General features: G+C 35.7%; 2 protein-coding genes across 2 annotated transcripts; one reads left to right on the forward strand and one right to left on the reverse strand.

Annotated features, from left to right (window-relative positions):
• Nucleotides 1-435: 435 nt before the first annotated feature.
• On the reverse strand, nucleotides 436-14,573 carry LOC113240036 (probable enoyl-CoA hydratase, mitochondrial). The gene is made up of 6 exons (XM_026477241.1): nucleotides 14,377-14,573; nucleotides 9,078-9,254; nucleotides 6,609-6,757; nucleotides 3,082-3,286; nucleotides 1,994-2,181; nucleotides 436-622 (listed from the first exon to the last, which is right to left on the reverse strand). Exons 1-6 carry the CDS (start codon nucleotides 14,483-14,485, stop codon nucleotides 557-559), a joined length of 894 nt encoding a protein of 297 aa, XP_026333026.1. The 5' UTR covers nucleotides 14,486-14,573; the 3' UTR covers nucleotides 436-556.
• A 380-nt stretch (nucleotides 14,574-14,953) lies between these two features.
• Nucleotides 14,954-24,557, forward strand: LOC113240058 (cancer-related nucleoside-triphosphatase). The gene is made up of 4 exons (XM_026477266.1): nucleotides 14,954-15,118; nucleotides 15,206-15,462; nucleotides 22,669-22,866; nucleotides 24,398-24,557. The coding sequence occupies exons 1-4, from the start codon at nucleotides 15,073-15,075 to the stop codon at nucleotides 24,470-24,472; spliced, it is 576 nt and encodes a 191-aa protein (XP_026333051.1). The 5' UTR covers nucleotides 14,954-15,072; the 3' UTR covers nucleotides 24,473-24,557.
• The last annotated feature ends 1,302 nt before the right edge of the window (nucleotides 24,558-25,859 follow it).

Raw genomic sequence — 25,859 nt, forward strand, 5'->3', positions numbered from 1 at the left:
CGACCGCGGGCGCCTTCTCACGCAGCGAGGCGAAATTGACGCTTCCGTTCCGCCGCAATGTAAATTGAACCTTACAATCGTACCTTTTACTGTTAAAACATTTTAGTATTAAGTATATTTAATTGAATGAAAATACTTAATGTGCAGGTGATATGGCACATTTACAATAGGTCGAGAGGTCGCCTGCGCTTGCCCGCCGAAGACGGCAACGTACTTAGTGTAAATACTGAGTTGACGGCTGACGTTCCTATACGTATCCGATCAGTTTGTTGAACGTGTCTCTGTGCGTAAACTTGTATTTATAATGATTTAGTGTTTTCAGCGAAGTCGTCATTTAACCCGATGTAAACAAACGTCGACTTTTGAGGTAGATTGGTTTGAGTCGGTAGGTATTCTCCACAAACAAAATAAAACAATACATTCAAAAATAAAATATATATTTTGGCGTGAAAAAGTATAGTAAGTATAGAAAACGTTAAAAAGGAATTGATTGCACTTTCTCTTACAAAACTACATAACTTAATGTCAACAAGTTTTAAATTCTTGTATAAGACTTTTAATCATTCTTGAAGTTGGGCGCTCTCTTCTCAATGAATGCTGTCATGCCTTCTTTGCGATCGTTCTGCAACAGAAAATGGAAAATTATAATAAAGTAGTGAAATAGAATGTTAACATATACTGTAACAGTACAGCTCCTTGTGAAAGAGTTCGTCCAGGGAAGTACTGCCACCTTACCTATTTCTGCCGCCAAGCAGTAGTGAGCATTACTGCATTCCGGTTTGGAAGGGTAAGGGTGCTGGTGAAATTACAGGCACATGGGACTTGTCAACTTATGTCTCAGGTTGGCGGGAGGAATGGTGGGTGTGGATTTAGAGCTCTGAGTGGCACTGCAATATGGACAGGCGTGTAGTTTACCATCAGGTGCACGACTTGTTCGTCCCGTCACTAGATATTAAAAAAAAGGCCAAGAGTAGCCTCATGTCCTTCTCCACGGCCTATACTAAAATTCATCAATGTTGTTTCAGTTGTAATTTGTGGAAGATATAGGATTATTGGAATGAAAGTGGAGTTTTAATAAGATTTATATTTTCTATAAAGATGTATATTTGAAACTGTATAAGAATGACAGAAGAGAGATTTTATTTTTCCTATGACACTATTGTCTATTTAGAAAACAAACTACGTTTATTGAAATACCAACAAGTTCAGGGGAATGTGAAAACGTAACAGTTACTTTCGCATTTATAATATTACTTTGGATATTACAAATCCAGCCTAATGACATTTTTACTTATTTAAAGTAAAGAAGCGTCGGTAATGTTTCTGTCGTACGAACGGGTTTGCTGTTTTGCTTAGAAAGGTAGCACTATAGCTTTTATAGCTCACAGTAGCCACTTGTCCATACTGCTGGATGTTACATTTTGTTAATGTCATTTAATTTGGAATTCTAAATGATGTCATTTTATGGATTTATGTCTATGCCTGAAATAAATGTTTATTATAATTATTAATACAAAGATCGAACACTCTGAAAAAAATCCTTCGACCCGGCCCGATCCGTACCGACGTCTTCTAGCACACTGTGCCAGACGCTATACCAACTAAGCCACTGAACGAACCAGCGGACCTTATGAATTTCTCTATGTGCTTGCGTCGTATCTTGTATTTGGTTTTTCAACGACTTTTTAGCCGTAGCGCCATCTATGAGAAATGTATGATATTTCGTCACCCAGTTAGATACCTTTACAGCTACCAGCCCCGGCTAGAGATGTCGCTAATAATATTATTTAAATCTTTATTGAATTGATGTTCAATTATTTTTATGTGAAATTACTCCACTAGTTATTAAAAAAATCCGGATTGAAGGAATTTTTTCTGAGTATTCGATCTTTGTATTAATAATTATAACAAACTAGTAGAGTAATTTCACATAAAAATAATTGAACATCAATTCAATAAAAATTTAAAAGTTTATTTTTATAATTTTACGTACCGTGGCAAAAGTGCCGTAGAATAAGGACTTCTCATATAGCAGACCAGCCCTAAGGTTGGTCTCGTAGGCCTGGTTGACGGCTTGCTTGGCCATTTTGACGATGAGTGGCGAGTGTGTGCCGATGCGCTCGGCTAGCTTGATTGTTTCTTCCAGAAGTTTCTCTACAGGGAACACGCGGGCCACTAGACCTGGGTGGAGATTGATTTTCTTTATAATTTCATGTATTTTGTTCGTCATTATTATCATTCATAATTTAAGATGTAAATGTCGTAAGGATGGAGAAAAGTTTTGAATTAATGCTACCCTGAATACTTAAGCGCGCCCTACGTGTAATAGGGATACAAGAATTATAAAAAAATAATGACCGCAACAGTTCGTGGAATTGCATATATTTGAAAAGTTTTATTGTAATTGGTTATCGGAAAGTGCGTGAAACCAGATTCAGAGCCTAGTTTGCTTTACTCTTAGAGGTGGAATATTTCCTTCAAATTTAAATGGGACCAAAACTAAGGTACTCTTTTTCCAACAGAACAAGAGTCATCGAAATCGGTAACCATCGAGTTATCGCGGAACATGCATACGAAAAAAAATGTAATTAAATTAAAAACCTCCTCCTTTTTTTCAAGTCGGTTAAAAAGTATAGACAATTTTTGGCATCGAGTACCTACTTTCTTTTTGATACCGATACAATTGTACTCGATATTTTTCTTTTGACAAGTACCGTACAGTTTCGTAGGAATAACTCTAAGGCATAAGATTTCAATTAAAGACAGTTGTACAATAAATGACAATTGACAGACATAACTCATCATGTCACGCTTGGGCAACTTTCGCAACAATATTAAATTTAATCTAATAAATATCGTTGATTTATTATTATGCGCTTTATTCTGTGTTTGAGTGGGGAAAATATGTAGGACAAAAGTATAGATACTTTTATGAGTACTATAATTTTTATTCGATACTAGTTATTAATACAGTATTCGATACCGCATCCCTACATGTGATGTGCCTTAGCCTTAGATCACTCTACAGTTTATTTCACAATCCATTCATTCACCATCAATTTTTTAAACCAAATGATATACCCATTTTCTCCGCCTCTTGTGCGTCAATAAAGTTGCCAGTGAGCACGATCTCCATAGCTTTAGACTTGCCGACGTAGCGTGGCAGGCGCTGGGTGCCGCCGGCGCCGGGGATCGTGCCGATGTTGATCTCTGGTTGACCGAACTTGGCCTTCTCGCCTGCGTAGATTATATCACACAGCATGGCTAGCTCGCAACCACCACCTAGCTGTAGAATAAGATGATTGGTTACTTCATGATATTGACGATTAGTCGGTATGTTCGTGGTGAAGGAGCTTGTCGAAGCTACAAACTTTCTTATTTAATATTATAAAATACAAATTATGTGAATATTTAGTAACTATCCCTCAATTACTGTAATACTGTCATACTGGACCCATAAATGTACTTAAACTGATTGTAACATCCATTCTATTTACGGAGAGCAATAAAATTATTGAGTATTGAGTGTTGTTTTGGTACTCACAGTAGTGGAAATCTAGCCGATTGTGTGGAACTGCTCTATAATAATAACGCACACACTCAACATAGCATTATAATGAAATGCTTCATTTCATTATAATCTATAAGGTAGCGTTACAAACAAAATCAAACATATTCAATGTCAATGTCAGATTGAAAGTTTGGAAGCCTCTCCTGTAAAAATTGTGATTCTGCGTTTTGGCCCTTATACATAGGACCCTTCGATATAATCTCTGCTCTATAGAATCTGTATATAAAATAGTTGATTACTGATTATAAAAATATCGAGTAGTAGGTTTATTCGCTAAATAAATGACTCTAGCTATTATTATTAGAGCGAGTAAGGGCGCGTTCCCATTATGTTGGACGACTGTCGCGTCTAGCCTGTTCCCATATTACGACTATCAGTCGTGACTGTGTCGTGGACGTTTGTTATATCGTTGAACGACTGTCGTGTCTAGCTGTTCCCAGTAGATCGTGACGACAATTTATCGGTTCACGGCAGCCGGCTTGTCACTTGTGACAGAATCGTTTGAAGCTGCGATTATCTGTAGTCACATTTTTAGGAAGTTTTATTTATCATCGGACGACTGTCGTTCTAGCTATTCTTATTGTCACGACAGACTGTCGTCGTAACATTAAAAAAGTCGTGAACGACAGTTAATAGTGTTGTATTATACGTGAACAACTTCATTTAAATATACAAGCCATGATACTTTAAACTGCACGACGACATAATGGGAACGCGCCCGGAAAACAATGAAGTTGTAAGTGTCACTTTTTCGGCGGGAAAAAAGAAGTTTGACAGGTCGCCGGTTGTGATGTGCACTTACTGATGGCACTTAAAAACCCATTGGCTCTAAATTTTACTAATTTGACATTATTATTCACCGCCGGTTTAATGAACTGATAACAAAGAATGAATAGACCAATTACAAAATATTGCTATATAATATAAATATTCCACAATCAGTGACGAGGGAGTTTCCGTCAACGTATCCCTTTACGGTTATTATACTCCGACTCTCCGATTATAAAAGAATATAAATTATCAATTAAATATATTTTGAGTCCTATAATGTACATTATAGGACGCATGCAAGCTTTGCAATATCGGTATTTTCAGGAACCGGTACAACTAAGCTTGCTGCAATACCGGTGCTTCCATGCTATAATACGGTACCAATTATTCCTGTATTTCCATGAACTGGTACCACTAACCTTACTACAGTACCTGTATATTCAACAAATGGTTTCACTGACCTTATGATATCGATATCAATCATACAGTATTATATAGGTTATCGTAAGAACTGTATACTAGTACACACATCAAAAAAAGTTTGCGATCAATAGCATAAACTCCTATAATTCTTTAAATTTAACTTTATCAAGAAAAAATCTATGTTGTATGCTTTCTTTAAATAGGAATACCCTGTTTGAAATTAAAATATAAAACTATTTTTTATTATTTATTTTAAAAAATTGAGCCATTAATCGTAATGTAATAGTGATAGAAATTTCATAGAAAGAAAAAGACTGTTTAATTAAACTTAAACAACAATTTATTATTAAAAGGTGTGAATTCAATATAAAATAACTCCTCCCCTGGCTCGAATACATGCGAAGATCCTCCTGGGCATGCTGAGGATCAAGTTATCCAGCATTTCCTGGGGTAACCTATCCCATTCTTCAATAGCGGCTTCCCTGAGCTCTGGAACTGTCTGGGGACGTGGCTCACCGTTCCATACTGCTCGTTTAAGAGCATCCCACGCATGCTCTATTGGGTTTAAGTCGGGCGAGCCGGCAGGCCAGTCTAATCGTGTGATATCGTATTCTTGAAGAGCAGCATTGACTCGTTGAGCTCGATGTGCGGGCGCATTATCATCGACCAGTACAAATTGGTGCCCATGGTTTACTCGGAATGGTCTGACGATATCATCAATAGCAACTGCTTTGTACATGTCTGCTGTCATGAAGCCCCGATACGGGATCAAAGGCGTTCTAGCTCCAATCATAATGCCACCCGAAAAGGACACCGATTTTCCGCCTTGCTGAACTGTTCCAGTGGCAGATCTTTGTCTTTCACGGTCGCCTGGTCTTCTCCAGACACGGACACGTCGGTTATCTGGATGAGTGCTGATTCGGGATTCGTCAACGAAGAGACAGTTTTGCCAAATGTTTTCGTCCTCACCTTCTTCATTTTGCCGAAGTCTAGCCCACTGCAATCTTCGTTGTTGACGTTGCCGGGAATTGAGCGGAGCTCGCCAAGACCTCCGTGCTCGTAATCCAGCCTGGTGCAAGCAATTGCGAACGGTCTGCGTGCTAACTTCAAGCCCAGAGGCGGCCCCGACTTCTGCTTTTATTTTAGTGGCGTTGATTGTTGGATCACGGGCTGCCAGCAATCTAATATAGCGCTTTTGGGCAGCTGTCAAAACAGTTGGGCGACCGCTGCGGGGTCGGTCAGCTAAATTCCCCATTCCGTGATACCTCTGCAACGTTGCCACGACACAGGATTGGGATATAGCAAGTCTGCGTGCTATTACTCTCGTGGTGTATCCTTCTTCCCTCAAAGTTACTATTCTAGCTCGTAAAACCTCTGATAATCCTCTTGGCATTTTTTCAATCACAACTTTCCGCGAAAAATATCTTGAATCGCTTATAATTGACTAAATCAGATTTCTGAATGAGCGTAAGCTAGGACTGAAAGCCTTTTTATATTAAAAAACAATTGAACGGGGTCATTGTTTTATGTTCTAATTTATTTTTAAATAAAGAATCTAAAAAGAAGAAAAAATCATAATATAATCTACAGTAACAAAAAAGATTCCAGTTTTTCGAAGTGATCGCAAACTTTTTTTGATGTGTGTATATTATTCTGGTACTTATTAAACTATTTAATAATAATAAATGTATTATTTTTCTGTTTTATATTCAATTAAGTATTTAAATGTAATTAAATAATCAACATGATTTGCGCCCGCAACGGAACGTAGCAAACTGTTGTTTGAACCTTCTTTCTCAAGTGGCCATTGTCCGTTCATGAACTGTTGTTTTGGTGAACTTACAGCGAAGCCATTAACAGCTGCGATGATAGGCTTGCCGCAGTTAGAGACGTCCTCCCACTCCTGCAGGAAGCCGTTTCTTTGGTTAGAACTGTATGAGTTGTTTTGCATTTCTTTGATGTCCGCACCAGCTGCGAACGCCTTTTCATTTCCTGTAATATTTGTACAAGAATTATGGATTTCTAGTAGCAGTGTTGCTTATGTAAACAAGTGAGTCCCGCTCTCAAACCAGAGAATTCACTGATCTATTGAATTCACAGAAGTGGACACAACAATTCCAATTTGATCTTTTTTAATATACCAAGCGACGGGACGAACAAGCGCTTCGTGGTAAGCGATACGCCTGTCCATAACAGTTGCACTGCCACTCAGAGCTTTAAATCACAAATATCTTTAGGGTACTGCTACTGCGCCCGTCACCCTGAGACAGAAGTTGACAAGTCCCAAGTGCTAGTAATTTCACCACCACCCTTCAAGACCTAAACGTAGTGCGGCAGAAATAGGTAAAATGACAGTATTTCCCTAAGTTTTTTTTCTTTATTTTAATAATTGTTCAAAGCGCGAAGCGATGCATTAGTGGTAGTTGGAAAAACTTATTTTTTTATTTTAAGTTTATAAAATACTGTTTGATGTACAGTCAATTCGGTTAACTTTGAACATTTTTTGCGTTTTTCTAATAATTTCAAATTTAATTGTTTCTTAACAATTACTTTATTAACTGAATAGTGTTCTTTTAAGCCCTTTTTTCGTTCTTATAGAAGGAATTTAGTAATTATTCAACAAAACTGTTCTAGATTTGCTCCAAAAGTCACATTCAAAGTTGCCTTGAATTTTGGGTAACTTTGAATAAGATTAGCCTTCGATATGGAAACCGTATATTTTCTAGATATTTTACAGTTTGTGTAAGATTATACGACATATTCATATTTTTTAGATGTGAATCTGTCCAAATATTCCTGACAGTGCGTTCAAAAACAACATTTGACTTGGTATTGCCATAATAAAACGAGACGAACTAATTTAGTTGAAATGAAAAACTTGTTTTTTTTTTAGATTTTTTAATTAATGCGAATAAAAATGAAAATTTTCTGTTTAATAATAAATTCTACGCTTATTTAGCTATCAAACGAGATCAAAATGAATCACCTATAACAATTATTTTAGGCAAAGTAAATACATAACAAAAATCTATTCACCCCATTCCTTGAATAAAATGTCGTCATCAATATAAATACGGCCGCCTTTTCTAGATAGCTGTTGCTCTTTTATAATATTCACAATATCGGCTTTATTAACTTGACATGTCTCAACGTTAGAGGGCCAAGACCAACCTCCTAAAAAGCATTTTTGGAGCACTGAGACAGTAATTTCCAAAGGAGTAACTTTTAGAACTCTCCTTGGAAACAGACTACCTTCTTCTCTAAAAACACAGTCAAACACGTTCTACCCAAATTTCTCTGTTTGGTAACATCGTCAAAATCTAATTCGTTTTACGCGTAAATACAAAACCAAATTAAATTATTCTTTAAAAAAGCGATATATAAACCTCTATTTAAGTGTGGAAACCAAAACTTACCAGTCAATAATCAGATTTATATATTTAATTCCGATTCTAAAACTGAGCAACAAATCACACCAAACTACTTTCGCCAAGAAAAAACCCCGAAAGTTTAAAAAAATACAATTTAACATTACTTTTTTCTTTCATAACTTTCGTTTAACAATTTTGTTCCGATTTACACAGTTTCAATACTAAAAATAAAAGATCGCCATACATAAAATAAATTTTTAAATCTTTTACGCAACTTCGTTCCTTCGCGTTTGGATACCACTTTCCACTTAACATCAGGTGGAGTGGAGTCATTTGCCTGTCAAGTATAAAAAAAAAAAAAAAAAACTACGTTCAAAGTTACACCACGATTCAAAGTTACCCGAATTGACTGTAATGTAATTAATTGTATTTAAATTTTTATTGAATGTCAGACTGTTTCACCACCGTAATATTAATTTTTTTTTTTGTGAAATTACACCAATAGTTTTTTATAATTATTAATAATTGTAATTTTATTGTTAATATATATGAATAAATAAAAAAATAAATAAACCTACCGGGTTCGACCTACCGCCTCTCAAGCAAAAGTCGTGGATCGAATCCGTGCTCCCAATTCTGAGGTTCCAGGAACTTATGTCCTTTGTTGCCCATGGTGAAACAAAAATAAAACAAAGGGTTTTCCTTTTTTTTTTCACCATTTCATCGTGATGAAACCTGCACGTCGAAGAAAGTTCACAACCCTCGGAAAACGTGTGTAGTCCCCAACCCGCATTGAGCCAGAGTGGCGGACTACAGCCTAAACCCTCGCCTGAGAGACCCTTGCCCAGCAGTGAGACGTATAAATGGGTTGATGATACTTCCCCGGACGAATAAGGAGCTCTACTGCTACAAAGTCGAATTTTGTTTAAAATTTTACTCACCAGTAATAACGATGGCCGCAATGCTGTCGTCGGCATCGTAGTCTTTGACGGCTTTGCCAACCTCGATGAATAGCGCCTTGCACAGGGCATTCAGGGCCTTGGGCCTGTTCAATTGGATCAGGCCAACATTCTTCTTTGCACCCACTGTTTCGATTTTAATGTTCTCGTACGTTGGTGCTGTTAAAATAACGGAATAACAATAGTAAAATGAAATGAAAAAATAATAGCTGCTGTAACATCCCAACTTTGACGACCTCCAAGGTCGAGTGGCTTGCATACCGGTTTTCATGGTGCCACCATCTCTGAGGTCCCGGGTTCGATCTACAGCCGGGTCAATGTAGAAATCAGATAATTCTATCGATTTGCGGGTGTTGGTAGGTACCGTTGGTATTTCCGATTAACACAAGTGCAATAGTTACTTTGGGGTCAGAGCAACGTACGCGATGCAGTTTAACCGCATGTTTGCAGTTAACGAGTGAAGTCGTAATTAACTTATATGCAGTCGAGTTGATCACGCATTAACTGCATGCGATTTCGGCTGCATGCAGTAAATGCGTGAAGTCGTTATCATGCAGTCGAGGTGTCGGATAACATGCATTAACTGCATGCAGTCAAAACCGACTTCATTATTTGGCGTTTAGTATAATTCCACAGTATTACATTATTTGTGGTAATAGTAGTGATCCGTAATTTTTTTCGGTACATTATTATCTAGCCTAATATTTATTTATGGTAAGTCTATATTTCTTTATTCAATATTACGTGCCTGTACAACAAATAAAAGAATTGTATGTACATAAATAACGAGTTTATTGTTCTTTAGTCCATAACGTATTGTTGTTGTGGTCTATTTATTACAGCTGCAAATCAGGTAGTTGCTAGGGTATCAAGAGGTGATTGTTCTTTATTATATTTAATAAAGAAATGGAATAATTTGTGTATTAAACAATTATGGATTCACAAATTAGGACAAATAATCAACAATTATGTATTATCAGTTGTGAATTCTGTTTATCGTTTAAATTATATCAAAATTTATCACAATGTATTTAAAAAGTTATGCAAGCCTCAAAACATGTGACAACGTAATCTAGTAAGTGATAACATAATTTATGAAAATAGAATGTATATTTGTATGTTATTATATGTATTTTCGTTTGGTTTTTTAATAGGTTCAAAAACCTGGATACAATTCCAAAAGTAAGTACGAGTAGGTTCTAGTACACGTCACTGGACAGGAATGGCATCAGAATGCTGACTAGAACCTTAACAGGATATTGTGGCTTGAATAAGCACATGTCAAATATTGGGCAGAGAGATAATTGAGAGTGTAGATTCTGCCACGAGGCGGATGAAACTCCTGTGCATCTCCTCACCCAGTGCTGCCCTCTGATGGGCGTGAGAAGTTCCATACTGGGTAGGTACAGGCCACACCCACAGTACATAAAGACTGTTGGAGCCAGGAAAGTCCTTCAGTTCCTTAATTCTGTTGGTCTTGGTTATGAGCTGTGATTAGTGGTGATCACAATAGATCATTTATGGTCGCAGTGATGAGAGGCCTCATAGGCCCCAAATGAAGCCACCCTACTAATAAGAATAAGAAGAAAGTACTTCATCAAAATTATGATATAGTTAGATACTTTGTTGTTAAATAATTCGTTCTAGATGTTTATTTAAGCCTGTTTTCAGGATTTTATATGATCGGGTAATGTACATCCTATCGTGTAACAAATTAGCACATTCTTGAGACAAAGGCGTATCGTGATTTTTGTAAGACCGTTATTTAATAATAAATACCTAAGTTTCTCCTCCGATGAACGGCTTAAGACCTGGCAACCTATGGCTCAACCCACACTGGCGCAGAGTCGAAGCGTCGCGTCCTGTTTTTCAATTACAATGCTTGGCGACGCGCGACGACTCTCGCATTAGTGCGCCTGTATCACAGTGTGGTCGGAGTCTGACGTAGACGTGCGCAAAACAGTACCTCGAAAAGTAATGTGATATCACATCACCTTTCCGTAAAAGTAATATTACTCTGTGATATTACTATTACCCACAACATCACACAGTGTAACACACACAACCAAAAAAAAAAAAAAACCGACTAATTGACAACCTCCTCCTTTTTTTGAAGTCGGTTAAAAAAGCGATGCGTTTTAAAACAACCTATAAAACGCATTTCTAGAACATAAACTTGCATTATAAACAAGATCTACTTACATATTACTAGAGAGAATCAAACAAAAATTACGAAATATTACGAACCGTCTGGCAACCCACACTCACCCTGGTTAAATTTTACATTATAAATTGCCACGTAATCAAGCAATGATTAACAAGTTATGCAATTTCATTTTAAATGTCTACTGTTTAATTCGTTTACACCATCTAGTAAGTTGTAAAATAACAAATGCACTCCAAAAATCAGACGTTAATTATAAGTTGTTACATAACCTCACTTTTACTAAATCTCTTATAGCTCTGCTTTCAGTTCAATTCGCAGAATTTTCAGTGATGGTACATCAATACCTACGCAATTAACTGATACTACCTTCATGTTTTTACATCTTGGATTGATTGTATGAAAGCGTATCCATCTCCTTCTAGATTACCAAGAAAGATCGAAATATATTTAACCAAGCACAAGCACTGATTAACAAATTATGCAATTTCATTTTAAATTGTCTACGGTTCCATCCTTTTACACCATTTAGTAAATTATGAAATAATTGGGGTATTAATACAAACATCGTTCTACTGCAATATTCCAAATTAGATGCATTTACATTGCATTTCGCATAATAGTATTAAACAAACATCACTCCGTGATGTTCTAAGCATCACGCGTAATATAAGCATCACGTGTACTGTTTCAGGTAATATCACGCGGGTAATGTTTCGGGTAATGCATCACGCGCGTACTGTTTCCGAGCGATGCATCACGCGGGTAATGTGTAATGCTAACATCACTCCGTGATGCTAACATCACGCGTAATGCTAACATCACGCGTAATGCTAACATCACGCGTAATGAGAACATCACGCGTGATGTTAGCATTACATTGCATCATAGCATCACAGTATTGCATCACGCCGAGTACTGTTTCGCGTAATGAGTGTTAGTAGCGACACCTGGCAGCAGCGCTACGTAACCCTACGGCACGGTTAGCAATGTCCGATCAAGTAGTACGTCGAAAATTTGCTGGGTGGCGCTATTAATATAGATATTTACTATATTTAGTTCATTTTGGGAAACTCCCAGAGCACCCCGACATGGTCTATGTAATGGGTAATGTTATGAGTAATGCATATTTTTCCGAAGTGATGCGTGATATAACAGTACCCTGTCGCGTGATATTACCTTTGTAATATTACTCACATTACTTACACATGTCTAGTCTGACGCCACACTGCGCTCAAGTGACGCGGGTCGACGCCCGTTTTTTTTTAATTGCATAACACAAATTTTTACCTTAATAATGGGAAAATGGAGATGAATATACTACAGGCGAAAAACAAGACGCGTCGCGACGCTTCGACGCTGCGCCAGTGTGAGTTGAGCCTAAATGCTGATGTAATATAATGATTTATATAGTTTAAATGAAAACATCAGAGAAAGTGTTTTTCAGCAAACACATTTATTTGTTACATTTGTACCTTTCAAAATCTGAATTGCAACAGTAAGGTATTCAATATAAACACAACTTCAAAACCTTAATACTATCCTTTGGAATTTGCCACCTAAATAAATATAAGATATGAAATGTAACATAATAATAAAGTGTTCTTTGTTGTGTGTGTTCCCACACACACAAAGTCATGGACAAAAACGAGTAAATGATATGATAACAATTCAGGTGTGTGCCAGTTGAAGCTAGGCAGTTTTGATTGATACCAATAACATGTAGCAACAGGGCAAAGAATGATCTCTATTCCACACAGTGTAAGATTTAAATTCAATTGTGTAATAGTCTGGTTATCTTGGAAGGTGGCCTTGGAGAGTTTATTAAAGGATCAAGTGATATTTTCACATTTTAAACTTAGTTTTAACAAGTCAGTCAACTTTTATCAAATAAATGTTGACTGACAATTACAGAAGAGCATGTTACACATTTATTCTGAATTTCCAAAAGAAATATAAGGCCTGTAATATTTGCATTCCATTTAATTTTCTTTTTCATGACCTTGGATTCAAGTCGTGAATATCAAACAATAATAGTAAAACTTAGTAATAGAACAAAATAAATTAAATATTTTCAATAGCATTGACAATTAATTTAAATACAAGAATGAAATAATCTGCATTCATTCAATAACAGATCTCAGGAACTATTTTGAATATAGTTGCTTAGCTCATGGATTCAAGAAGCATGTTTTTTAATTTATTCATGACTTTGGAATCAATGTAAATGTCGCCAGTAGAAGAAATATGTTTTTTAAAATTGCAACAGTATAAAATAGTCTAAGGACGGACGGCTTTGTACTGCACAAGTATAATATAGCCCTAGGATAAGGAAGTCTTGAACCACTATGAATGGAGATTCAAAATTTTGGTTATGAAAAAAATTTAATTTCTTTTTATTTTGGCTCACTTTTTATACTTTCAGTAAATATTTAATACCTGTCTGGCATGCAACAGCCCAAGTAAACATATTCAATGTTTAAGCTATGGATTTGAAGACAACACGTGGAGTGTGCTGCTTTCCTTTCATAATTAAAGTATACTGTAACATATACTGTACATATACAAAAGAATATTATTACAAAGACAATGTGACTCTGTGAAATATTGGTGTAATTAGTGTATAATAATATGTACAGACACCAGCACATCAAGCTACACATTGACAAATCTTATTCTGTTGCACTGGAGGCGATAATTGAAATATGTATAGTTTGATGTGCTATGATTGTACTATGAATGAATTTAAATCAAGGTCATTCTGGTTACAATTTTCGACAAGCAAACGGTGCATTTAGAATACAGACTGATTAATTATACTGGCTTGAACTTTGATCTTCATATATTTAGCTAAATATAAAAATGTTTCACCAAAAATGTTTCAATAAAAAACATTATAAGGCAAAAAGTTCGAAATTTAAAAATTGTACAAAGTTTGGATAAGTTTGGTTGTACACAAAAATACATAAATACAGTAGTTAATGTAGACTTCGGACACGTACTAGCTACTGTGCATTAGTATTTAAAACCGCCGTGGTAAGCAAAAAAGTTCAAGTGAACAAATAAATGATATCTTCAACTATTCGACGGTAAATGAGTATGGAAGTCTGTACCAACCTGCGCTGTAGAACTTCACAAAACCGGTATTGGGAAGAACAGCTACACGCCCGCTGTTAAGCAGGTTTTTTCCGAGCAAAATGCGGGTTACAGCAGCGACTGAAGCCATTTTTAGCAATAAGACTAATTAGCCGTCTCCCTGAATCAGAAATGAAATAAAAAAGCACAGCTAGTAACTAAAAACCCGGCAAAAATAACTTGCGTGAACTTTGATACCGTATTGATAAAAGTTGATAAGAAAATAAGACTTACTACGTGACAAAATTTGATGTGGACTTGTATTAATTGGACTGCAAGTGAAAAAGTGTATTCTTAATTTGACTGTGTTATACCTCACCTGACATTTCATTATTACGTTTTGTTGATTGATGCTTAAAATTGAAAGAATATTTTGTGTTTATTTTATCACTAATAATTAATTACTAAGGTTCCAAATTTATAATATTTACTCAAGTTAAATTGTGCTCGTATACTTTAATCATGTAGGACTTTTTGTTATAACACTTGATCTGCATAGGAACTAAACGTGATTGGCAGTTGGCAATGGCAGTCAAAGTCAAACTCGTTCGCTCGAGGAATTATCAAAACAGCTGTGTACGTAAATAAACAAACTATAGTTATCGGAAAATAGTATTTTTTATTTAATTTGTGAAGCTAAAATACGTTTCAAGTCGTCCACAAGTTCACCTAAGGATTATGGCTAGCAATAAGCTTAAATATTTCATCCTCACTGGAGAACCGGGTTAGATATTACGTTTTGAAAATTAGCTTTTATTATGTTATTTTGCGCAATATATTGTCCAATTCAAATTTTATTTCGTCATTCCAGGTGTAGGAAAGACAACTCTGACTAAAAAATTAATTGGTGTTTTGAATGAGAAAGGCGTAAAAACATCAGGATTCTATACTGAAGAAGTTAGGAAAAACCGGGTGCGGGAAGGGTTCGATGTTGTTGATTTAAACGGGAAAAGAGGTAGACTGGCAAGAGACCAAAGCCTTTTATCAGGTCCTATAAAGTATAAAGTTGGAAAGTATGTTGTTTTAATTCAGGAATTTGAAAAAATTGCACTTCCTTCCCTATATAAGGTATAGTAAGTTTAAACGTTTAAATAAGTTTGTGAAATTACAGGCACATGAGACTTGACAACTTATGTCTCAGGGTGACAGACGCAGTGGCAGTGCTCCTTCGGATTTTTGCGATTTAAAGCTCTGAGTGACACTGCAAGTGCTTTGGATAGACATGTGGCTTACCACCAGGCGCGAGCCTTGTTCAACCCGTCCCTTGATATTATAAAAAAGTACCTATCTAAATGTATTTTGAAGAACTATCACCAACTTAGTGTTTGTGATGTTCGACATAGCTAAATTTGTTTTGCCAAACTAACAGAGACTTATATTTTGAAAATTTTTAATACTTCTCTGCTGTATATGTCTGTGGCTGTATCTAATAAGCATATGTCCGAAAAAGGTGTTCCAAATATATAGATTAATGATTAATGTATAGGTATAGATATAGCTACAAGGAGTGACATAATAAATCTCCTCTTCCCCCCGGACCGCCGCAAGGTGTAGACGTTTTACTGCTCTGTTGCCATTTTAATCCAAAAAAGTTTAAATTTAAATTTGTAAATTAAATCCGAAGTGAAATTAGGGATTCATAAGTGTCTAGGAGTTACGTGACCAGTTCTCACTTGGATCGATGTGTGCGTAGTGCTTTCAATAGTAAATTGTGATAGTGTGCAAATTTGCGCAGCCGCAGGTGGATTTACTCCTACTAGTGCAACATATCGAACTTGTTACCCGCCCTTAACGCTACCGACTCCTCCCTCAACTGTGACGTCGATCAATTAAGTTGTGTGGGCGGTGCCTTCTTAAGACTGTCTCCACCTATGTGCAAGCGCTTACGCAGCTTGTAATACAAAGTGCTTACGCAGCTTGTAACAAATTGTTGATTGCTTCTATATTCCTAGTACAATATGGAAGAAAATCGCAACTCAACCGTATCTGACTTTGACATGTCGATTTGTATATCGGAAGGAGACAAAAATTCATCTCCTACTGGTCATGGAATCCTCCGCCAGCAATGTGATCAGCAAACACAACTGGATGAGCTATACTTTGATGACAAGACGACACCTCCGAACTTTGTAACTTTGCGCCAACAAAATAAGGATACACAACCGAATGACTTACTGAGGGACCAATTAAATGATTTTAAGGAGGAGATGAGAAGATTAATGACATTTTTTACAAATACTCAAAAAAGTGAACTCGCCGATATGAACTCCACTATGAAAGAAGTACAAAAATCGAATATTAACATTGAGAACTCAATTGAGTTCCTAGCCTCGCAAAATCAAGAATTGAAAAGCCGTATTACGGTGCTAGAAAATAATGCTAAGGACGACAGGCAGTATATTTCGTATTTGGAAAATAAAGTGGAGGACCTTCAACTGGGTAGCCGCAAAGCTAACTTCGAGATAAAAAATGTCCCTAAAAAAGAAAATGAGAATAAAGATGATTTAATTGAAATGATTGCTTGCCTATCAAAAACGGTTAACTGCGAAATTAAGAAAACGGACATCAGGGATATTTACAGAGTACGTGGAAAGCCTGAACAAAGGAATACACCAATAATTATTGAAACTAACTCGGCTTTACTGAAAGCTGACTTCCTGAGAATGACTAAGATCTTTAACGTGAAAAATAAAAATAAGATATGTGCCAAGCATTTGGGAATCAAGACTCAAGAGGACACTCCAGTTTATGTATCCGAGCACCTAACTGCCCATGCTTCACGTCTGTTTTTTCTGGCTCGAGACCTCAAAAAGACTAAAGGATACAAATTTTGCTGGACTAGTTACGGTAAGGTGTACGTTAGAAAATCTGAGCAATCACCAGTAATCGTAATTAGAAGCGAAGATCAAGTACACCAACTTATATCGCAATCCTGACTATCTGCTAGATTTCTATATTTTATCTCTCTATTCAATTGTTTGCTCATACAGTCATTTGTAAACTTATACCACATCAACTCACGAACAAATCCCCACATTCTCTCATTATCATTCTTACTTTACTCTCGTCTCTCTCATACTCACACAAACACATTACTTAAAAATACATTACACCTCTACATCCTCGACCTACAGACTGATACATTAATCTTTTTCCTTTGTACGATTAAAATTAATAATAACCCTAATCTACTGCTTTGCCCCTTCTCTTTTGACGTTCTAATTCTTCAGCTAGATAGATATGAATGATACTTTACTAACAATAAATGACATTGATAGCTTAGAGATCGCACACTCTTTGGAATGTGATATTACGGCGCTTAATAAATATTTAAATGTAAAGAAATGTGACTTTACTGTGATCTCTCAAAACATTAGAAGTATCTATTGCAACTTTGACGACTTTTTACTTAATATTTCCCGACTCAGTTTTAACACGGATGTTATAATATTAACTGAATGTAGGATTAACTTGAACAAACAGCTACCATTGTTACCTAATTATTACTCTTATTTCACGACATGTCAGCGTAACCAAAACGACGGGGTGGTTATTTATGTAAAGAATACATTGAAGCATAAAACTACTGAAATTAATTTAGAACAGGCATCTTGTTTACAGCTTGAAATTTTGAACTGCATAGTTTTAGGTATATACAGATCCCCAGCAAATAACAATGCGGAATGTTTTATTAACTCACTAAGCACTCACCTTGAAAGTTTAAACACAAGTAGCGGAAGTATTATAATAGCGGGTGATATAAATATTAACATAACTCCTAAACATGAAGTACCACCATATGAGCAAAGAAATATGTTGTGCTATTTAAATATGTTGTCTATGCATGGTATACTATCAGGCCACACTATACCAACTCGTGGTAAAAATTGTCTGGACCATATCATGTTAAGGATAAACACTAAAATGCTTAGAGCAACAGTGGCTGTATTGAACACTACTACCACTGACCATTATACAACGCTTTTATCACTTTCTAAAATTAAAAATAGTTACACTGTGAAAAAAACTAAAACAACTATAAACTTTGAAGAAGCTTTAAAACAATTAAAAATGAAAATTCTAGCAAGTCCTTTCTATTGTGATGACCCAAATAAGGTCATAAATGACTTGATTCACGCTTTGTCAGAAACATTAAATAATAACACGAAAATCACCAATATACCAAGTAATCACCGCATAATAAAACCATGGATCACACCGGGTGTCCTGCGTTGTATTAGAACCCGAAATAAACTTCAACAAAAATGCCGTAGTAATCCATTTGATGAAGATAATAAACGAATCTACAATAGATACAGAAATTACTGTAATAATCTTATAAAGAAGCTAAAAAGAAACTACGAAAAAGAAATACTAAAAAATTCAGTCAAAAATAATAAACTATTATGGAAAAATATTAAAAATATTACGTATACTAGTAACAATAAATCCACCAACACAGAACTGACGAATTTGAAATTGACTCCCTCTGCCTCTGCGGATTATGTAAATAAGTTTTTTGTTAATATTGGCAAGCAACTTGCTCAGCAAATACAAACACCGAATGATGAACTGAAAACTTATCTAAAAAACTTACCAACACAAATCAACTCCTTCGTTCTCCTGCATACTGACGAACATGAAGTAAACAGTATAATTAGGAACCTAAAATCGAGTAGTGCGCCAGGCTGGGACAATATCCCTACAGCATTTTTAAAATCTGCAAATTCCGTAGTTGTTCCCATTATTACCTATGCTGCAAACCTCTGTTTTGATAAAGGAATTTTTCCGACACTTCTTAAGTTGTCAACTATAACTCCTGTGTATAAGAGTGGAGACAGAGACGATGTCAATAATTACAGGCCTATATCCGTATTATCAGTGATATCTAAAATACTGGAAAAATTACTCAATAAAAGATTACTAGACTATTTAAATAAAAACAATATATTGTCTGTAAACCAATTTGGTTTTCAGCGTGGAAGATCTGCGGAGGATGCAGTAATCTCCTTGAGTTCTCTGGTTACAGAAAAACTTGACAAACGTAAGAAATGTTTGTCAGTATTTTTGGACTTAAAAAAAGCATTTGACACTGTCTCTCTCTCCATACTGGTACACAAATTAGAAAAGATAGGTATAAGAGGTACTCCACTTTGTATATTCATTGATTACTTGACAAATAGGAAGCAAACAGTGAAATTAGATAACCACATCAGTAGGTGCGAAGAGGTTTTGTATGGCGTACCCCAAGGTAGCGTTCTTGGTCCTACGCTTTTTCTTATATATATAAATGACCTATGTGATTTACAGATCAAGAACGCTAATATTTTCTCTTATGCTGATGATACAGCCATTGTATTCACTGATAATTCTTGGGATACTCTTAAGTCTAGTGCAGAACGGGGACTGGAGCGTGTAAACAGATGGTTAATTAACAATTCTCTTACCTTAAATACTAATAAAACAAACTACATCTGTTTTAGTATAAATAATGATACTCAGCCTAAAAATAATTTTCACTTAAAGATTCATAATTGCAAAACCACAGGTAACACCAGTAACTGCACATGCCCTTCTATCATTAAAGTTGCACAATCAAAATATTTGGGTGTTCTTGTGGACCAGCGACTCTCGTGGTATCCACACCTCGAACATGTCATTAAAAGAGTAAGAAAACTTAATTGGATTTTTAAAACACTAAGATATGTAGTGCCAGGACCAGTCGCTGGTCCGCGAGGCTCATCGTCTAGGGATATACTTAAGGAAATTTACGTGAGTTTGGTTCAATCTGTACTGATTTATTGTATTCCTGTATGGGGTGGAGCTGCTAAAACTCGTTTTCTCGAGTTGGAACGTGCGCAACGCAATTTGCTTAAAATAATGTATTTTAAAAAAAGACGATTTGCCACTAGCAATTTGTATCAACTATCAAATTTAGCCACTGTAAGGAAACTCTACATCACTCAAACTGTACTCAGACAACATAGGTCTCTAAAATATGATCTAAATATTTCGAAGAGAAGAAGGAAAGACATTGTGGCACAAGTACCAAAAGTAAATACAACATTTGCAAACAGACAATTCAGCAAACGATCGGCCCATTTGTACAATTTAATTAATAAGGAATTAGAAATATACGCCAAAAGTTATAGAGACTGCAAAAAAGTTACATCAAAATGGCTACAGTCGAAATCGTATGAGGAAACCGAAGATCTATTAGAACAGTTGCTTTAAAAACACTACTTTCCTAATCTATGGCAACAGGTTAACACACATACACACAGACACCCCCCCACACACACACATACATACACACACTCACACTCACTCACTCACACATACATACATACACACACTCGCACATACATACATACACACACTCACACTCACACAGACACACACACACACACACACACACACACACACACACACACACACACACACACACACACACACACGCACACACACATAATTTTTCATATACAAATGCACACACATACGTTTTAAGATTCATATTAAATTTAAAATTAGAAGTTAAGAAAATTGAAAATTGTTAAAAAAAAAAAAATTGTTTGTTTTGTTTTTGTCGATGTTTGGAAATGTAAAAATTAAACACTACATTAAGTATAAGTTAAAAATGTTAAATATGTATTTATAGCTATGGAAGAGCGGTGCCTTCTGACACAGGCTTGATAAGCTTAATAGGAGGTACCATCCACTGTTAATGTAAAGTTAATTGTATTACTGAAATAAACATTTATTATTATTATTATTATTATTATTATTAATAAAGTTGTTAAAACCACCAAATATTAATTAATTACTTTTTCGATTTCCCGAAAGGGTTATACTGTATCATAAGACAAAACTACTGACCTAGGAAGTCAAAGTTAGATTTTAAAGAAATTTTAATGGTGCCATGTAAAAAAATGCAGTAGATAAGTGACCTTATACCAAAGCAGAGAATAAAAAAGTAGAGAGAGTGACCACTCTCCGCCCCTCCTTAGCTTTAAATACCGCACCGAGCCCCGCATATTGCCGATCATTGCAACCTGGCTGTCAGTTATCTTCTGCTTTTTTTACAAGACACTTAGAATTACTTTCCAATCCAACTTCGACTTCCTAGGTCAGTACGACAGCTTAGGGGCACTGTTACTTTGAGACATAAATTGACAAGTTTCTTGCGCCTGTAATTTCACCCTCACCTCACAAACTGGAACGCAGTAATGCGCACATTACCGCTTGGCGGCAAAAATAGTCTGATTACACAAGGTGTCGTAAAACAGCGACACCACTGCCGCTGCGGCGCCGCAGCTGTAGTTGCCTTTGCATTTGTTTACACAATTTCATACACGACCGCGGCGGCGGCATTACTTGAAACTGCGGCGGCAAGCGTTGCTGCAATTGTCTACTCATTTATGATTTCAGGTGATCACGCCGCATGGGCTGCAGTTGCGCCCCTGATACTGAGGTATGATGCTGCAGTTGTACCGAGTATGGTGTATAATCAGCCTTAGGTGGCAATACTTCCCTGGACGAACAGTTTTTAGAAGCACTAGTTCCTTGTGAAAGAGTTCGTCCAGGGTAGTACTGCCACCTTATCTATTTCTGCCGCCATGCAGGTATGTAAGCATTTCTGCGTTCCGGTTTTGAAGGGTAAGGGTACTTGCTAGTGAAATATAGTTACAGGCACATAGGACTTGTCAACTTATGTCCCAGGGCGCAGTGGTAGTGCCCCTCAGATCTATGAGATTTAAGCTCTGAGTGGCACTGCAATTGTTATGGATAGGCGTGCGCTTACACCATTGCACCACGGCACTAGCTGGTTCCGACACTTTGTGTTATAAAAAAACTTTCACAAGGAGCTCTACTACTACTAAATTCTAATATCATATTTAATTCGCTATCAATGTAATTTGATGGTTATCTGTTTTTAACCGACTTAAAAAATGCGGATTTTCAATTCGACTGTATTTTATAAAAGTGTGTTACATTGACGTTTGTGAATTGACTGATGATTTTTTTTTATTGGATTTTTGTTGGGTACCTACCTTAGTTGGTCCCATTTAAACTATATGGCAAACTAGGGGATGAATTCGGTTTCGCGCACTTATCGGTAATCAATTTCAATAAAACAAGAAACTATAAGTACATCTATTTGAGATGTAATTCCACGAACTTTTGAGGTTGGTTTTTTTTTATAATATTGTATTATGTAAGAAATAAATAAATCTCTTCCATTTCATTACTTTCTCCTCTCATATTTTTTTACAGCCAGAAAATCCCTGCGCACATCTTATAGTAATAGATGAAATAGGTAAAATGGAGTTCTTCAGTGACCTTTTCAAGAGCAGAATAAAAGATATTTTCAGCCAAACTTCGGATAATGTTGTATTGGCAACTATACCTTTGAGGAAAGGAGACCTGCTTATCGAGTCCATTAGGAATAACAGCAGAGGTAAAGTTTGGATGGTAAGTTGTTTTATTAATTTATTGAAAGAAAGGCAGCCATTGGCTGATGTGCTTGCATTGGAGTATTCGTTGTGAAACAAAGATCTGAGTGAAGAAAAGGACTTTATGCCATAGAGTTAATTCAATGCCAAGTAATATTTTCTCGTCATTGTCTATACAACAAGACAGAAACTAAAACAAGAATTTAATTTTTTTTTACATAATAAGTACCAAGTGACGGGACGAACAAGTGCTCCTGGTGGCAAGCGACACGCCTATCCATAACAGTTGCAGTGCCACTCGGAGCTTTAAATCGCAAAGATCTTAGGGGCACAGCCACTGCGCTCGTTACCCCGAGGCATAAGTTGACAAGTCTCACTTGCCTGTAATTTCACCAGCACCCTTACCAGCTTACATTATTGCTTGGCGGCAGAAATAGGTAAGGTGGCAGTACTTCCCCGGACGAACTGTTTCACAAAGAGCTCTACTGTTACTGAATAGAATATAATTTATTGCAACCATGGTATACACATTTACAAGTAAATATCACATGGACCCTGGCAGGGTATTTAGCTTAGGCATCTCTATATGTATAGGTATGAGCAAGCTAGGATTCTTCATATTCTCGGAAAATTAAGATGGAAGCAGCCAAAGTGTATCTATTAAAAAACTTCCAGGGCGCAGACGGTAGGCAGTATCTTCCCATGTGCATGTGTGGTCTATAGACCATAATATTATTTAATTCTAAAATTTTTGGTAGTCTTGCCTTTGGCATGGTATCCCTAAATTAATGTTATTATTATATATTAGTTGTTAAAACCACCAAATATTCATTAATTACTTTTTCGAATTAGGGATGCCGGAAATGGTTTTACTACATCGTAGGACAAAACTACTGACCTAGGAAGTCGAAGTTGGATTTTAAAGTAGTTCGAATGGTGCCATGTAAAAAAATGCAGCAGATAATTTACCAAAGCAGAGAATAAAAAAGAGTTGTATTATTCTTGTCCTACGACGCAGTAAAACCATTTTCGGAATTCCTAATTCCAAAAAGTATTTCATTAATATTTAGTGGTTTTAACAACTCTGTGTCGCTCCCTGTAGCTATATCTATACATGTATCTATATATGTGGAACACCCTTTCCGACCGATGGTTATACGCACTGTCAATACAATAATTCTATTAACTCAAAAAGTATATTTTTTCAGAATCTATAAATAACGAATTACTCATTTGCATATTGAATATTGTTAAAACTTATATATAGTTTAAAGTTTATTACAGACGTCTAAACAATTTCCTACTTCCGAAATATTATATTTAAAAATAAAAGGGAAAAATAATTTCATATTTTTTAGTAAGGACAAAACAGTGAGTTAAATAGACATATATTAATTGTTCTTGCAATACTCAAACGACGGTTTTATTGACTTCAAGAGAATCAAATTTTACTAATAATCTTGAATTTCACATATTTTGAGTTACAACACTATTGTAATAGCAGTGCCATATATATCTAGATATACATTTTATGTAGCTTCTTTTTGCAGGTTACTCGTGAAAATAGGAACAACATCCATGAAGAAATATCAAAAGAAATTGAAAAAGCTTTGAATTTGACATAGTTTATTATTACATTTCTGTAATGTTATTTGTTCAGAACGATTGTTGTTTTGTATATTTATAAGTGAAATTAAAAAGCGTGTTTCTGTCTGCATTCTGTGTATTTATAAACTTGATTACAAATTAATTAATATTTGGTAAGTTAATTAATGAAAATGATCATGTATCTACAACAAACTGAGAAAACAAGAAATTATTACCAGATATATACCAAAATAATTCATATCAAAATAATAGTCAACTGTTAACATGATATACAAAAATAGAAAACATTAAATAAGACCGCTAATACATCGGTTCGCTCATTGGTCAGTTAGGGCGCCTTCAAATTAGTAATTTTTAGTTCTCTAATTGTGGCTGCAAAAGAAACGTGTCCGTGACAGTGGCGCTGCAACTGCGCTTCTAAATATTGTATGAAAATCTAATTTGAAGGCACCTTTATCTCATCACTAAATACTGTATCTGCCTAATTCGGTAAGATATAATATGATCTTATTCGGCTGTTAATAAAAAAAAAATTTCTTCACCATTCCTTATATATGAATAAAGAGTTTGAAATGAGTTACAACTTGAAATTTTAAGTACTAAGCCGAATATACAGAATTATAAAAAACCACTGACCATTTTAATTTTAAAGGAGCATACTGTATAATGGAAATAAAAAATACTTTTTTTTTTCAAATACTTAACTAATAAATAAGTTGTGACCTCTCAAGGTTTTCCGAAAAATTGTTAACAATATTGACACACGACGATTAACAGACGCCCTTGATATAGCAACAACAATGGTGTGGGGGCAGTGGGCGGAGTCAGCGCGCTAGTTTATGTATTTGAGAGGAAACTATCGCGCGATGCGTTAGCGCAGGTCTGTCGTCACGCGGCGCGATGTGCTGTCGCCTAGGCGTTTAAACAACTCCGCGCCGATCGCTCAATTTTATTTACTATTTTAAGGTAACCATGCGTTAGAATTTATTGGGAAATATTTACCTCAAAAAATGTTTTTTTTTTGTTTTATTTCACTAACGTGTTCTATTACTGAATGTTATGCACAAATAAAAAAAACTGGACAGTGATTTTTTTTATCACTCATAGATTGCGGAGACGATAATTATGTGGGTAATTTTCAAGTTAGTTTTCTTTGCCTAATTCCGGTGACAATTTTCATTAATTAAGTATACAACTATATTATCGTGAAATATTAAATAATATGTCAGGATACCATCTTACTTACTTCATAATAATATTCTTGATTATTTATATAATAAAAATTACCACCAAAATTAGATGAAGAAAACTAACTTAAATATTACCCGTGTAATACACCGTTTTACAATTTCGCACCATTGTTTTAATAAAGCCAGATGTCACCATACGTCAAAAATACTACGG

The sequence above is a fragment of the Hyposmocoma kahamanoa genome, unplaced genomic scaffold (genome assembly GCF_003589595.1).
Source record: "Hyposmocoma kahamanoa isolate Upper Pololo Valley unplaced genomic scaffold, ASM358959v1 119, whole genome shotgun sequence".
Taxonomy (NCBI): Eukaryota; Metazoa; Arthropoda; class Insecta; order Lepidoptera; family Cosmopterigidae; genus Hyposmocoma; species Hyposmocoma kahamanoa.

Bases quoted from the DNA above. Each gene is read 5' to 3' on its own strand.
- LOC113240058 (XM_026477266.1), top strand. From the start codon at position 15,073: ATGGCTAGCAATAAGCTTAAATATTTCATCCTCACTGGAGAACCGG. The intron at 15,119-15,205 runs GTTAGATATTAC...TCGTCATTCCAG, and splicing joins CATCCTCACTGGAGAACCGG to GTGTAGGAAAGACAACTCTG. The intron at 22,867-24,397 runs GTAAGTTGTTTT...TTCTTTTTGCAG, and splicing joins GCAGAGGTAAAGTTTGGATG to GTTACTCGTGAAAATAGGAA.
- LOC113240036 (XM_026477241.1), bottom strand. From the start codon at position 14,485: ATGGCTTCAGTCGCTGCTGTAACCCGCATTTTGCTCGGAAAAAACCTG. The intron at 6,758-9,077 runs GTGAGTAAAATT...CAAATATTACAG, and splicing joins TGCGGCCATCGTTATTACTG to GAAATGAAAAGGCGTTCGCA. The intron at 2,182-3,081 runs GTATATCATTTG...ATCTCCACCCAG, and splicing joins ACAAGAGGCGGAGAAAATGG to GTCTAGTGGCCCGCGTGTTC.